General features: G+C 40.6%; 1 protein-coding gene across 1 annotated transcript in view; it reads right to left on the minus strand.

Moving 5' to 3' along the window:
- The window catches only part of LOC124287335 (5'-3' exoribonuclease 2-like), a 71,742-nt gene that overhangs the window by 46,717 nt on the left and 8,818 nt on the right, over nt 1-16,207 (minus strand). The window contains exons 5-21 of the mRNA XM_046723832.1: nt 14,415-14,526; nt 13,153-13,315; nt 12,710-12,760; nt 12,438-12,455; nt 11,685-11,774; nt 10,304-10,353; nt 9,771-9,896; nt 9,359-9,438; nt 8,645-8,702; nt 7,787-7,844; nt 6,987-7,071; nt 6,584-6,632; nt 6,400-6,453; nt 4,578-4,807; nt 3,740-3,824; nt 3,316-3,366; nt 2,873-2,980 (exon numbers count right to left, since the gene is read on the minus strand). Coding sequence (XP_046579788.1) covers nt 2,873-2,980; nt 3,316-3,366; nt 3,740-3,824; nt 4,578-4,807; nt 6,400-6,453; nt 6,584-6,632; nt 6,987-7,071; nt 7,787-7,844; nt 8,645-8,702; nt 9,359-9,438; nt 9,771-9,896; nt 10,304-10,353; nt 11,685-11,774; nt 12,438-12,455; nt 12,710-12,760; nt 13,153-13,315; nt 14,415-14,526 — 1,468 coding nt within the window. The remainder of the gene's footprint in view (nt 1-2,872; nt 2,981-3,315; nt 3,367-3,739; nt 3,825-4,577; nt 4,808-6,399; nt 6,454-6,583; nt 6,633-6,986; nt 7,072-7,786; nt 7,845-8,644; nt 8,703-9,358; nt 9,439-9,770; nt 9,897-10,303; nt 10,354-11,684; nt 11,775-12,437; nt 12,456-12,709; nt 12,761-13,152; nt 13,316-14,414; nt 14,527-16,207) is intronic.

A 16,207-nucleotide genomic window follows, 5' to 3' on the forward strand; every position in this document is an offset into this window, starting at 1 on the left:
TAGATTCATCTCTTCGCGAACCTCTGTCTCGTGATGAGTGACTTCGCGAACGTCTGTGAGAGATATGAGATCTCGATCTAGAGCGGCTAGATGTAGGAGACGGATCCTTCGATGTTCTCGAACGTTGAGGGTTCGCAGATGTAGAGGTGAGGTGAAATTGGGTTTAACGTCGTACTTGAGAATATTTCGCTCATATGATGACATGCTTGCGTGTGTATGTGTATGTGCGGCTGCTTGTACTAGCCCAGGCTGAAGCTGGTTTTATAGTGCTAGCCCACTGAGATACCATGCTGCAGTGAAGCATGAATACCCCACTCAGACACATTATACTGACTCCCGAGCCGACCAGTCCTTGTTGTACCCATTAATGCCGAGCGCCAGACAGGGACCAACAAGTACCATATTTTAACGTCTTTTGGTATGACGCGGTCAGGGATTGAACTCGCGACCTTCCGCTCTCCAGGCGGACGCTCTAACCACTACACCACAGAGGCGGTCTCGCAGATGTAGAAAGATGAGTAGGCATCTCATGTCTTCTATCCTCCTCCAAGATGACAGAGTCGTCCAACTGTGGAGACCTTCGCAAAGGTGTACGTTCGCCAACGTAGTCTTGAGATGTAGTTCTCTGAAGAGTAGTTTCGCGCAGGTCTGCGTAGGTCCGTAGGTTTGCGCACACTGTCGGTAGATGAGAGGCTTCGCCGAGCCTTCGCTTCTTCCTCGAACCTGCGTTCCATCATGGTCATCATCTGGTTGGTGAATTGTCTCGTAAATTCACCCGGGTCAAAGTTCTGCATTGCTTGAAGCTGCTGCGGTGTAGAAGAAGCGTTCGCTAACGCTGATGAGTTCTGTGCCTCGACTTCACTCCGTTGAGATGTAAGTGGTAGTTCGTCAAACAGCTGTCCTGCTGTGACCGTTGCAGGAGACGATCTAGTAGTCATAGAAGTCGATTGAGTTGCTGATCTCAGGTAGAAGTAATGGGGGATCATCAAAAACGTCTACTTCATGTGGAGGTAAAATCTCTTCATTGAAGGATTTCTGATGCGTTGACTTACTGGCCCGCATAGATTTACCCTCTGATCTGGTAACAGATGCTTTCTTCTGCGATGTAGAAGAGGATGACGTCTTTTTCTTAGCTTGAGTCGGAGTCAACTGCGTTGTAGCCAGTCTCTTCTTAGCCCCTGTACCAGCAGACTGCCCCTCCAACGTACTCAACATAGCACCAGTATTATGAATTTCAGCAGTAGCAAGCAACATACGGTTTGCAGGCTGATCTCCTGTTTTATCAGCCGTGACTTGAGATGACTTTCTCACCCGATCCATGGCAGGTCTATAGATATAAGACAAATATTATTAAATTGTGGATTTGATAAATCAACACAATAAGTACAGCGCAAGCTGGAAGAACATGGTTTTATGCACGAAGGGCATTGGGGGTGAGGATCAGCCACGGATAACCTGTGATTGCAAACACTGCAAGATTTCATGAAATGTAAACAAAGTTACATAACCATGAAATTATGACACAATACAAATCATTTTTACAATTTTTTACATATAATACATAATAGTTATTGCCAAATCCATACACCGTGTAATATTGAAGAATAGGACCTAAATAAAAAAGATACAAGTGTTTGCCACTGATATGGCAATGTCCCCCGCCGCTAAAGAATGGAATACCTATATTTACTACTTATATTTTTGGGTCACATACAAGATGCCTGAAATGACTGGTGTCTGCATAATCACCCAATGTAGGCTGTCAACATACTTGAAAACATTGGGTGCAATGTTTTATGAGATATCGCCTTTGAAAAGCGGTCAAAGTATCGTGGTGACCTTGAAGATAAGGTCAAGGTCACCCAAATAAACTGGTGTCTGTGTAATACCCCAATGTATGCCGTCACCAAATTTGAAGACATTGGGTACAACAGTCCATGAGATATCGTGTTAACAAGAGTTAAAAGTGTGAAAAGTGTCGTGGTGAACTTGAAGATAAGGTCAAGGTCACCCAAAATCAACTGGTGTCTGCGTAATCCCCCAATGTATGCTGTCACCAAATTTGAAGACATTGGGTACAACAGTCCATGAGATGCCGTGTTAAGAAGAGTTTGAAAACTGTTCAAAGTGTCGTGGTGACCTTGAAAATAAGGTCAAGGTCACCTAAATAAACTGGTGTCTGTGAAATCCCCCAATGTAGGCTGTCACCAAATTTGAAGACATTGGGTACAACAGTCCATGAAATATCGCGTTAACAAGAGTTAAAAGCGTGCACAGTGTCATGGTGACCTTGAAGATAAGGTCAAGGTCACCAAAATAAACTGGTGTCTGCGTAATTCCCCAATGTAGGCTGTCACCAAATTTGAAGACACTGGGTACAACAGTGCATGAGATATCGCGTTAACAATAGTTTGAAAAGTGGTCAAAGTGTCATGGTGACCTTGAAGATAAGGTCAAGGTCACCAAAATAAACTGGTGTCTGCGTAATCCCCCAATGTAGGCTGTTACCAAATTTGAAGACATTGGGTACAACAGTTCATCAGATATCGCCTTAACAAGAATCAGGACGCCGCTGAATACAGTCCCGTATAATGCCGTATATGGGACTCCAGTGCTCGCCCAACCATCCACTTGGGCGAAAAGGGAGAGAGTGACAAGTAAGGCTGGTCACATGACTGTTTGTGCGGGAAAGGGCAAGAGGGAGGTAACTCGTGGGTGAGTGTATTTTTACGTCCGCTTCAGGAACTTCAAGGGATTCAAGTGTTCCACTACCATTCGCAAGGAAAAGGGAGATAATCAAAAGATCATGAGTCAGGATAAGAAAAAATTCACAGGTTTACAGTTCAAGCAACTTTTTTCAACAAATACTCACTGGCTCAGTGTTCCTCTCAAAGTCGTTGGGAAGGTCGCCAATGTTGACAAAATCGGATGCAAATGGTGCATAATGATAGGGGAAGTACCATTTCCAGGAAGCACAGCCCTGAAAGTAGGCCAGCATTAAGTTAATTCAGATACAGAGATGTGGCAATGTTAACAGAACAGTAAGAAGATGACAGTCTTCAGCACTTTCATTAATAATGTTAGAGGTTGGAACGAAACTGTAAGAACAACGATCATCTTTAGGAGTCAGAAATGATTTGGTATTTACAGCTTCACACTAAGTAAACAATCTCCAAGTGTGTCTTCAGTGTTTCATGGATTCTGTAAAAATCTGCAGTCTGCCTATAATCTGCCTACAGTCTGCATGTAATCTGCCTACATGTAAATCTGCATATAGTCTGAAACGGTCTGCCTACAGTCTGCACAGGTACTCACCTGATAGTAGTACCTCAACACCCAACACAATCCCCGCACATAGTGGTGAGCCTGAAACAATGGCAACAAAAACTGTTGTAACAAGTGATAGGATAGCGATGCTGTAACACTAAGACGATGGTTGTTGTTATTCTGAGCTGATTCTCAAGCAATATCCCAGAAACCATTAGATAATCAAATCTGGTCCAGGCTAAACAGTGGTTCATAGCATGAGGAAAATCCACTGAGGCATAAAGAGAAGGGCAAGGTCAAAGGCAAGTTCAAAAACAAGGTGAAGGTCAAAGACAAGCCAAGAACAAAGTTGTGGTAGGCAGCCTCATCACTTGACACCCATCTAAGCCTGTTGTGACATAAAACATGCAGTACTAAGGATGCATTCATTCGACGGAATCTAGCTACACTTATGAGTTCAGTTGCTACTCACCACTTTATGTCGAAAGTCAATGTCATTTGCATCTGTGTCAAACTTGGACTTGTAATATCTATCTTTCCAGCCATCTTCCCATAGTCTGACGTCAAGAAAAAGGGTGGACATTATTACCATGTAATACCTAAGTAAATATACTCAGGATATGCTCAATGTGTAGATGCATCATCTAGAAACCCACCAATTGTCGACCATTTTCAGAAATGCAACTTTCAAATATCTGAGGTGATATTAACTATAAAAAAATTCTAAGAAACAAGAAATGTTTCAAAGAAGTCGAGATTAAGCTTAAACATAATCGATTGTGCTTGATCTTTCATTTACATGTCTTTACATTCATCAAACATCATTAATGTGTGGATATTAAAAAAGGGTGAATATGAATTATATTTTCTTTTATTCTTCCACTTTGCAACTGGAGGGTAATTATTGACAAAATAACATCGGTTCTGTGTATGGTATCTGCAGGGTAACACCCCTACTTCAATGATGCATACTCAAAAGAGGTTAAAGAACAGCCAATTCATTCATGTTACTACAGCTAATAGGTCATGGAATGAGACGAAAGAAATCTGGTGAATCATATGTATTTTAACTTCCTTTGAGTTAAGCCCTTCTTTTGAGTAGTATACAGTGATTTAGTTTGGTTTTGCCAAACTTATACCAATGTTACAGGAATATCATTACAGGGGACTCCAGAAACAGGAATTTATGATTTAAAAGAAGCTGCTCAAAGTGAACCCAGGGTTTGGCATAACAAGCAAACACTTTAACCACTCAGTTATGTGACTGTTAACTTCAGTGATCACTGTCTGACATTCCACAGTCTCCTCACTTGACTTCATCGTCAGGTTCTTCTTCCTCTTCTTCCTCCACGGCCAATGCTCCGAGCTTTGTTCCCCGACTTTCCCCACCATTTTCGGCCATCGACTGCTTCAAGTCATGCGCAGCATTCCGATTGGCAGAGCCTCCACTAGATGTGGAGTATGATGCTGTCTGCTGCATCCTCATCTGGTAGGCTTCTTGACGCGGGTTGGACACAGGAGATGCACCTTCACCAATTGGCTGCAAGACATCAAGCAAGATCACCCTATCATACAACTTTTTTGAATTAGCAGCAATACAGAAAGAAAACAACAACCATAACCTACATTTGTAGGGATTAGACAGCAAAATGGGAGCAGGGCACAAGCAGGTTCCAGCTGTAAAATATTTGTGAGAACCATTTCAGATTTGGAATTAAGTAGAAACAATGCTGCCTGTCTTTCCTGTTGTTTATCACGAAGCAATTAACAAGTGTGGTTTGATGATTATATAAACAGTCAGATTATTTCATAAACAAGCAGTTGTCACTAAGGGGACATAATCCCCTGCCGCAAATTATCAAATCAAACTTAAAAAGTAATGAAAGTGAAGGTCGTATTTTAAGATGAAGTTAAATGTCAACAAAAACATGACAACATGTCAACCTCTCTTGATAGTTTGCTCTGTAGCTGTTCAAACACACAAATATTTTCAAGACTCGCTTTGACCTTGACATGAATGTCATGGTGTATAAAATATGCAAAAAAATAGCAATAAATAAATTGCGTATCACAAAACATTCGAGAGAATCCAGTGAACCATTCTTGAGATATCTTGCTGACAATCTGAACATGCTGAAATCTTCAAAGTGTCGCTGTGACCTTGAAAATTAAGTGAAGGTCACCAAAATCGACTGGGCCCTGCGCCTTCCCTAGATGAAGGTTGGTGTCAAATATGAAGAAAATCCAGTGAACGGTTCTTGAGATATCCCGCAGACAAGGGTAAAACGTTAAGTCCTTTAACTTAAAGTTGTGACCTTGAAATGAAGGTCTAGGTAACCAAACCTGACCTGACCTTTCGCATACTGTGATGAACCTAGGTACCAATAATGAAAAGAATCTAGTCAACGGTTCTTAAGATATTCCAATTCATACATCCGTACGGTGAGTGAGTGAGTGAGTTTAGTTTTACGCCGCACTCAGCAATATTCCAGCTATATGGTGGCGGTCTGTAAATAATCGAGTCTGGACAGACAATCCAGTGATCAACAGCATGAGCATCAATCTGCGCAATTGGGAACCGATAACATGTGTCAACCAAGTCAGCTAGCCTGACCACCCGATCCCGTTAGTCGCCTCTTACGACAAGCATAGTCGCCTTTTGTGGCAAGCATGGGTTGCTGAAGACCTATTCTACCCCGGATCTTCACGGGTCACGTACGTACAGATGGACAGATGGAGCCTAATACTACATCCCCCGCTCCGCGCTAAACGGGTGTTTGCGGATAATAATAAAGACATGCTTCTTTAGTCTATGATAAACAAACAAACAAACAGAATGATGGTTTATGGCACAGTCAGCAATGTACAGTCATAACATGGCAGTCTGTAAGTTAAAGAGTCTGGCCATGTGAACCATGAGTGACAGCATGAGTCACAATCTACACTATCATGGTCTGATACCAATTATTTAGTGAATTTATATACAATCATCATTTGTCAGCTTTTTCAGTAAGTAATGTGATCTACTCTCAAATCCCCTAAGGATCCAATATAAATTAATCCTGTAAGACCTGACACTGTTAATATGCCCTCATCCAATCTTGAAGTAAGTAAAGTGTCTTCCATATTTACCTTCGGAGCGAACTGTCCCCCTGCCATCCATCGTGGTCGGTCTCCTTGTCGTTGCTGCAGATAAACATGAATACTGTTTATCACACTGTCAAATTTGTCCACGAGTACCATTCTTTCAGCATGTTAAACCTTAATGATCTATATTCACACTAGAATTTTTGTAAAGCTTTTTCAAGACACTCACATTTTTCATCCTCATTTTCTTTTCCTTATTACGCCTCCGGGAAATCAAGCTGAAATGGTCACAAACAAAACATCTTCAGAAACAGACTTGTATCATCATTACCAGTGGAACAAGACTCTAGATGCCTAACCAGGTATGATTGTCAATTTGGTCACATATAAGCTATCAGTATGCAAGAAAGGTCACACTGGACACATCTATATCTGAAATACATGTAAAATGTATGCTGGTGAACATGGGCTAGCATGTACATCAAGTAGTTATGTGCTATCTCTGCCATATTATGCCAGGTGGTAAGTAACTGAGTTTAGTCCACACAACCAATGCTTTATAGCATTAACAATGTCCCTAGATGTCAGGGTTACAATGATGCACACTCAGATCTAGAAAAAAGAAGCATGACATCCCCGAGTCTAGGAGCATGCTGAGCATCATTACCTCTGTTTCTCTCCTCTTCTTAAAAATCTCATCTTCCACTTGACCCAGATCTTTTAAAAAAGAGGAATCTCACATAAACTGAAGAAACTAGCTGCAGTCTACAAGTCTTTGCTTTTATGTTTCGGTTAGGTAATAGACTCAAAGCAAACCGATTATTTCAAATAATCACATATATTAGCGAATAGATAACATGATGGACACATTATTTTAGTTACTGTCACAGTTTGAGCAAAATGTGGGAAGAAAGCCCAAGGGTGATGAGGGTCCCAATTGCTTATTGCATCGGTGAAACCCAGGAGTACAACACACTTATTGTACAATGTTCTTCACAAAGTAAACCTTGCGAGTTCAGCATTTCCAAAACATATCATCAATCTTAAAAAAAACTATGTGGGCAACATTATGAAGAACAAATGCATGTTATCCATCTCATGATGAAATAATATTCATCGTGTTCAAGAAAGATAATTAAAAAAAATGTTTGTGAGCATGCTTAAATTGCAAAAACACACTGTTGAAAAGCCAATCCTTTCAAATACTGTATTTATGTTTCATTCATTGCTGATAATAGTTGTCAGTGAAGAGGATTTCTGTCGAAAATCTAACGATTTTGTACAGTGTGATGACAGCCGAAATACAAATTTCTTCAACTGATGTAATAAGAGGTTAAATATTTATAGGAATTACTCTGTATGATGGAAAAACTATTTAAAATTATTCAAGATTAATGTGGAATTTATGTTTGTTGTTAAACCAAAGCCTTACCTGCCATGACAAGCTGGACTCTCTCCAAGGACACAACTCCACTGTCTGTCAAATAGCCCTATACAAAACATCAACAAATAACATCGTAACGGATAGAAGTTTAGTTTCAGATGCATCATCAAAACCAATAAAACACCCAGGCATTCAACTCTTACATAAGCAAGTCAGCTGTCACACGGTGGGCAATGTTCAAGCTTCATCATGGCATCCTGTACTCATACCATCAGGACCAGACCAACCTATATCTGAAAGCATGTGTAGTGATCCTTGGCACTGAGGGAAGCAGTGTGGTCACAGAGCCTGACAGTTCCACTTATAAAGGTATAGATGAGGTACCTGACTAGTAGTTTCACAATGAGGGAAGCAGTGTGGTCACAGAGCCTGACAGCTCCACTTATAAAGGTATAGATGAGGTACCTGACTAGTAGTTTCACAATGAGGGAAGCAGTGTGGTCACAGAGCCTGACAGCTCCACTTATAAAGGTATAGATGAGGTACCTGACTAGTAGTTTCACAATGAGGGAAGCAGTGTGGTCACAGAGCCTGACAGCTCCACTTATAAAGGTATAGATGAGGTACCTGACTAGTAGTTCCACAATGCTTGATTGTGTGTTTGGTTAATCCTGCACTCAGCAATATTTCCAACTATGTCAGCAGAATGGAAATAATTGAATCAGCACCAGACAATCCAGTGCCTGACAATGGGAGCGGTAAAGAGTCAGCACAAAAGGAAATGCAATCAACGAAGTCACCCAGTCTGACCACCTGATCCACAGCTCCCGACCAGCATGGGCAGCTGGCAATCAATAGTACCAAGAATACTCATGGAGATGTATCGCAATGACCAGGCCAGCTTACCCCAGTCTTGTAGACAGTGATCTTGTAGAGTTTTATCAGTCTGTCTATAGCTCCCTCCCTGAAATAGCAGTTGAAATGTAATGACAATACCGGACCAGCACATTTACTCATAGAACCAGGTCATTTATTCATACAACAGTCCAATGGACCAGCTTATTTTGTTTACAGGTGATACAAAACACCTGGATTTGGTCTTACTGTTGACATTGCTCTGAAACAAGTGGTGGTAGTTTACTCATCAATAAACAAACAGCGTAATATGAAGCTGCTTTGACCAAGATACACTAACCAAAGTGTCTTTTCAGAACATTTGTTAGTCCAACAATTTGAACATGTCTCCCTTTAGAACAAGTCACTGCATACTGTTAATTATATAATAATGTGTATATGAAAATATGCAAAGAAGTCTCAATGTAAATTTCACTATTTGCATACAGAAAAATTTGTTTTCTTGGTCCAATCATTCTTAATAAAGCAACTTGTAACAATTCATCATTGAAGCAAAGACAGTGCCTCCTGTCAACAGTAATATCTACAACCAATTTGTCTCACTATCACAAGCTTCCCACAGTTTATGCCACAGTTCTGTGTTCCCGTTAACTTCACATGGCACATTGCAAGTTTTAAAAAATCATGATACTTACAAACAGCAATCTGGTGTTACAAAACAATGGTTAGTTCTTCAATTGTTTCGAGATTACGAGGCAAACATACCTGATTTCCAAGGACGGAAGATGAGGCAGAAAGTCATTTCCCACAAAGAAGCACATGAACACCCAGTCATCCAATGCTCTCTGAAAACATACAACACACAGGTAACCTTACAGCTGCTGGAATAATCTCATCTGAATGAAGGTGTGTACACAACTGCTCATATGTCATATAACAAACAGCTTCTCATAGTTGTTGCCAAAATACCGTATCAAAGAAGAATAGCATGGCCATCAACTTTCCCGAGTTACAATTAGAATTCAGTAAACATTATGTTTGGGACAGAAAAGCAAGACACCACTATATGCATTTTCTTGTATTTTTTACATCACTCAATCATGTAGATATAATACAACACTTTTGATTAAAGTGCATGATCAGAAAACACATTGTGAGAGTGATAATGACAACACACCTCAAAATCATACTCAAATGGTAGGCCATCCATCTTCAACTCTCGCTCCAAGTACTCTCGGAGGATGTTCAGTCGCAGAAATATGAACTCCTGCTCGGCACCAACGAAGGGCTGAATCTCATCATGCTGAAGAAGAAGATATGTAGTCCAGTTACATAAAGTCCAACAAATACTTGAATATATATGGATATATATATTTACAGGTACTCATTAAATTATCATTAATTGTCTTCAGAACTATGTTTTGTACATACCATTGGCTGATCAAAAGAAAATGTACAAGTCAAACATCATTCCAGTAAAACATTTCCCGTTTTCATGAGCCACCAAAGCATGCGTATAGCACTGAAAAACCTACACACATTATTGGGGCAAACCAACATTCCAATGTACAGTTGGTCTCTGCTGTGGTCAAGGGATTAAGCCTGAACAACCCCTGTACATCAAGGGAACAACAGGTTTGTCAAAACATACACATGATGAAAGAAATGGCAAAGAGATTATTTCAAAAAGGTGTACAAGTACTATCTTACCTCTCCAGATTTTTCCTTTGGCAAGCCAGCACACTCCTTCATTTCATGACCTTATAACCAACAGAAAAGTGCTTAATTTACCACCTGAAACTGATGTTAAAATGCGTATTACACATATGCTATACTATTGGTAATTACAAGGCAAAGTACATTGTTCTGTTATAAAATTGACTTACTGTTTAGCAGAATATTGGCAATACTGAGGACAAAGTATTTTGAGATTGAACTTAGTACTTGTCATAACAGCCATCTAGTTCATTGAAGTGAGTAGAGTACAACACAGAGCTCCAGATAAGCTGCATAATCATAAACAAATTGAAAAGTGCAAGTTTTTCACTTCTCTGTGTATACTACTTGCATTAATTATTACATTTACGTTCAATAAAATATATGTGCATAAATTTAAAACAAAACTGCTTCCTTGAGATTCTGTCAGCTGATAGGAACAATTCATTTGCCAATACATGTATGATTTCAGAATTTAGAATGTCAATCAAATTTGTTGATGAACTGATATTCACTGGGTTGAGTCTGAGGTGCTTAAAAACACAACACGGGATGAAAGAAACCACTTGCTGACTGGAATAGCAAATACCTATGGTTATAATTAATCCTTAAGATGAAGAAATGTGGTTGTGCTGTAATGCTTGTCAGTTGGCAAAATCTAACGTACAATTAACTAGTGTGTGCTTCTGTAGGCTTGCCGAGCAATCAGATTTCCATGTATCACAAAACATAATGACACTGTAGACCACAGTCAGGCTATTTCCAGGATTGAGACGAATGTTGGATTTGAATTATTAAACACTGTGACTTTAATAACACAAGCAGTTTCAAAGGATGGCAATTTTATTCAACACAGTATACTAATGTTCTAAGTTAGAAACCTTTTCAGAACAGTTGTTTTTAGAATTGCAAGAAATGAATCTTTTGTTTCAATATTTCTTTAAACTATCAGTTATCTGGCAGTAATAGAAAATACCCAAATATCTAGAATTAGGTAGGTAATGAAAATACTGATTTCATTAAAACAAAAACAATGGATGAAACACCAATTTGCTGGTATGCTTATCTCGAACTCTAACAAAATGTGACACAGGATGGAGATGTCCATCAGTCGGCAAGTTACTTTACATAAATCACTAGTCCAGAGTGAGGTGAGTGAGTGTTTTACACCGCGTTTAGTAATATTCCAGCAATATCACAGCTGGGGACACCAGAAATGGCCTTCACACATTATACCCATCCAAAGTAAGCTGTAGACTATTTGGATTTGACCAATGATGTCTACCCCTGAGAATCAGAACAATGCTTGTAAGACATATTCTACACATTGTGGAGTATAATTACTGAATAGAATAACATAACAAGATGAACCTACCCATCTGTCCACACAGTTCACATGGCTTGGGTTTGTTGGGTTTGAACTCCTCTCTGATGATGGTGAAGTACGGCTCATGGGTTGCCAGGCCTGTAACCATGGTAACACAGGGTTATGCTGAGTCAGATAAGATGAATGATGCTCTCAGCTTCATGTCATTATTTCACAGTGTAAGCAAGTGGTTGACACTATGATCTTGGATTCAAGCCCACTTCAGCAATATTACCGTATCGGCTGCATGTGACATGCATGAGTGAGTTTAGTCTTCTGTCGTCATATGAAGCATTTCCTATCATGGCATGTCAGCTTCATGGTGGAGGAAAGCACAAGGCAATAAAGGCCTTAGAGGTCTAACTAACTAAACTTTGAAACAGCAGGTGATAGTATGAGCTTCATCACTCAGTTCCCAGATCGTCTCTGACTGGAATCCCAACATGATTATTTTTCAAGTCCAAACACTCAGCTGATATACCTCCCTTCACTGTTTAAACATGCAGCCATGTATTACCTATATGAAAAACCTTCATGAAAGATATATATTCATGCTTCAGACAATGAATCAAGCTGTGTAGAATACAGGCCCCCCAAAATATACATCCTTGAACATGAGTTTAGACAGAAATCTATATTTGATTTATATCATCGCAATAGTTTAGACTAATCTAAACAGAATATATTCCTCCGACAATTCAAGCATGAGAAATGACCATACAAAGAGAGATATGAACCCTTCTAGGCGTAAGACATACTTACCCAGCATAATGAGATCAGCTGAAACAAGATGCATTTCAGTGTTTTATACCCAAATCAGTATTTGGATGTATATATCAGGCAAGCAATGTTACGCCATTCTTAAATTCATTTAATTCGTTTTAAAATGACTACTTCTTGATTGTATACGGTAACTCAATTGGCTAGATTATGTGTGAAGTAATGTGTAATGATCAGCATAAATACTGCATCTTGCTTGAAATTAAGTCTGCCTTGATATCTGAGCATGTTTCTTGTATATTGTGAACACCTACCATCAGCTCCACAGAGACAGTGATGGGTGTTAGGGTCATGGGACGGCATAGCTGAAATAAACAACATGCATCATTACATCTCATATCCAGTGAGAGTGGGAATAGACAGCCTACATCATAAACAAACAACCAAACTCTCCTGAAGCAGTGTTTCATGGATTTTTATTGGTAATAATATTGTTCAGGTATTCAAATATCCTGTGCTCTAATCCCTGCAGCAGAGTTTACATACATCATGGAGATGTTGCATTCTGAATCGGAGAGACATCAAAACATGCGGCATAAAAAAATACATTTATTTTCCAAAACATAATCATCAGTCAAAGGATGAGTGGAAGTTGTCAGATTATAACCCCAGATTATTTGGTACTACAGATTTATTGCTTGTTTCGAACTATCGTTAATAACCACAATTGACAAGTTAGAAAAGGTAAACTTTTTACCTCTCTGTCTTCTGATGTAGTCCATGATTTTGTGTTCACCCTCTCCTGGGACATTGGCATCAGACAGGATCACCTTGATACCATTCCAGCCAGAGTCATGGTTGAGCCGATCGTGAATGTAGTAACGTAGACAGTCGGCCAGTTTGAACATAAATGGTGTTCCCTGTACGAGCGGTCAAAACATCATAGAGAGGCACAATTGGGCTAAAGATTACAAAGGCAAATAAAAGTGATAAAGGTTTTACTCGATACACCAACGAATCAGGAAGAACAGTATCTACACAGCCTAGTATGGGTATCCCTCCCCAGCTGGTGCTACCACGGTAACCATCAGGCCAACACACTGTTGACACACATCACAACCACTCTCTCCTTAGTAGGTCATTCTGACAGGATTATAAAATAACAAAAATAGTGCAGCCTTTTCTATTTTCATTTGAAAAAAGTCAAATAATTTCATTTTAAGATACAGAATGAGTGAGTGAGTATGGTTTTACACCGCTTTCAGCAATAGTCCAGCAATATCACAGCGGAGGACACCAGAAATGGGCTTCACACATTGGGAATCAATCAGGGTCTTCGAAGTGACGAGCAGATGCTTTAACCACTAGACTACCCCACCACCAGGGTTTTACACAGACTTTTAAAAATGGGAGTCATGGTGACTCACAATATTTATTTTTGGGAGTCATTTTCAATATTTGGGAGTCATAAAATCCTTATGTAAATCACACTCAGTATGTAACTGTGTATGTCACAGCATTGTTCAATTCAAACAGCTAGGATTACTGTCTCCTCTGAGTTCTCTGAACAATCTGACAGCTCTGTAAAAGTCAAACTTCATCGAACAATATCTTTTTTTTTTGCTTATCAAATCGATTTTATTGAACTGAATTGTGAGGGCCACCAATAAAACTTGCGTCAAACTTGACTCGTATGATAATATTTTGAGAGTCATTTACAAAATTGTTGCGTCAAATATGCAGGAATCACGCGTCATGTTAAACCCTGCCCATCACCCTTTAAGGTACAGATATCAGGCATGACTGTTTGCATGTTTCGCTCACTTGCCACAAGAACATAAAAGAGTGACCCGTGATAGCTTGATAAGAACCACAACTGGTTGATTAAAGAGTTCTCCACTTGTGGAGGTGTCATCATACCTTCACACAGAGATATTGCATCTGAGGAAAATATATCACTATTACATTGATCTATCCCCATTGGCCTTCATACTATTAGAACAAATGGGTTATGCTGACCGGAGTGATACAGTTGCTGTCAAACTTTTCTTGAGCAGGTTTCTCTGGGGGGAGAGAAAAACCCTTTGAAAAGATCTCTTCCCGGAGTTGAGCTATTGTCTCTGTCTTCTCTCTGTAACAACAACAAAAAAACACTTTGAGGAAGACACAGAACCATGCATCAATAACAGTACCAAAATGGCCGTGTCTGATACTTGTAAAACTTTGAATTCTTTGAAGAGAGTCGTCCTTGGGGTACATATATGCATTTTCTGCAGCTGAAAATGTCATGTGACAGTTGTATCGTATTAATAAAAAATATTGTACAATAAATAAAAATCTATTTTATCTATCATACGGCCCCCACCACGTGGAGTTACCTCCCTGCTATGCATGCGCAGTCAACCAGGTAAGCACCTACGCCCGTATCATCATTCCTTCTGCTGAATAAATCAGTGAACAGAATTGCAGGGAGGTGGGCGGCCCTACCCAAAGGACGACTCTCTTCAAAGAATTGGAAACCTCTACAGGTTTAGCTAATTCTTTTTCATAGATCATCCTTGGGGTACATATATGCATTAACTCAGGCTCCCAAAGAATGGCGAACGTTAGAAAGAATGTAACAGACACCCCAACACTCACCTGTCACATCCTGAAGCAAGGCGGCACGGTGTCCCTAGCGCTCCTTCGGGGTAACCAACAGGGAGGATAAGTACTTAGATCCGACCTCATAGGTTAAGCACAGTAATTCGCACACAGTGCGAAAATAAAAAACCCGCCCACATCATGATCTATTAGAGAGCACCGTAAGCGGGAAAAAACAACTCACAACCGACCATAATCTCCGAAAAGAGTCGAAAGAAGTTAGATCAAACAACAGCGGATATATCAATAATACTCTATTGAAAGCAGCATCAACTGTCCAGATAACCAAGACTCACTCGGTCAGGGTGGCAGGACATTGTCCACTGGAGAGAACAGAACGGCTTGGGGGGAGAATGTCTTCAGGGGGAGGCTTGCCCTTAGCCTGATAAGCAGCACAAATGACCGATACAAGCCAGCGAGATAGGGTCTGTTTGCTCGCCTGCATCCTAGCCTTCCCGCCACCGTAACAGCAGAACAGATGGGTACCCGTACGGATCCCTTGTGTTCGTTTGATATAGACCTTGACAGTCTTTTGGGCATCCAACGGGTGAGTGCTCTTTACAGAGGTCCCCGATGTGGAAGGCCGGGTAAGAGTAGGGGCTGTCACATGGAAAGCGTGATCCATCTTCGGACGGTAAGTATCCGGGAGGCGAATACTGACACAGTCTGGATGGAACACAGGCGATAGACGTGAGAACGTAGGACCGGACAGCCAATCTAGCACAATTGACAAATCCCAAGGTGGGCTGGTTCGCCTGACAGCAGGTCGAACCCGATCCACGCCAGCTAAAAAGCGCTGCATAAGAGGGTGCTGCCCCAGAAGAGCACCATCGACAGGGGTGGGAAAAGTGGAAATAGCGGTGGAGTAGCCACGAATGGTCGAAGCCGCCAAGCCTTCTTCCAAACGAGCTTGCAAAAACTCCAATACTCGGACTAAATCCGCAGAAACGGGATCTGCAATCCCCTTATCTGAACACCAGCGCGCATAGCGGGACCACCTATCCTCATATTGAACGTTTGTCGAATCCTGCCTCGAAGCCGGAATTGTGTCTGCAACTGCTGCAGGAATTCCGCATGCTTCGAGGCTAGACCTGACAGAGGCCAAGCCACCCACTGAATCCTTGGATTGGGGTATGGCGCGCCGTTCTGAGTGAGAATGTCCGGTTGTA

This window comes from Haliotis rubra, unplaced genomic scaffold (assembly GCF_003918875.1).
Source record: "Haliotis rubra isolate DU_JTF1 unplaced genomic scaffold, ASM391887v1 Scf40, whole genome shotgun sequence".
Lineage (NCBI taxonomy): Eukaryota > Metazoa > Mollusca > Gastropoda > Lepetellida > Haliotidae > Haliotis > Haliotis rubra.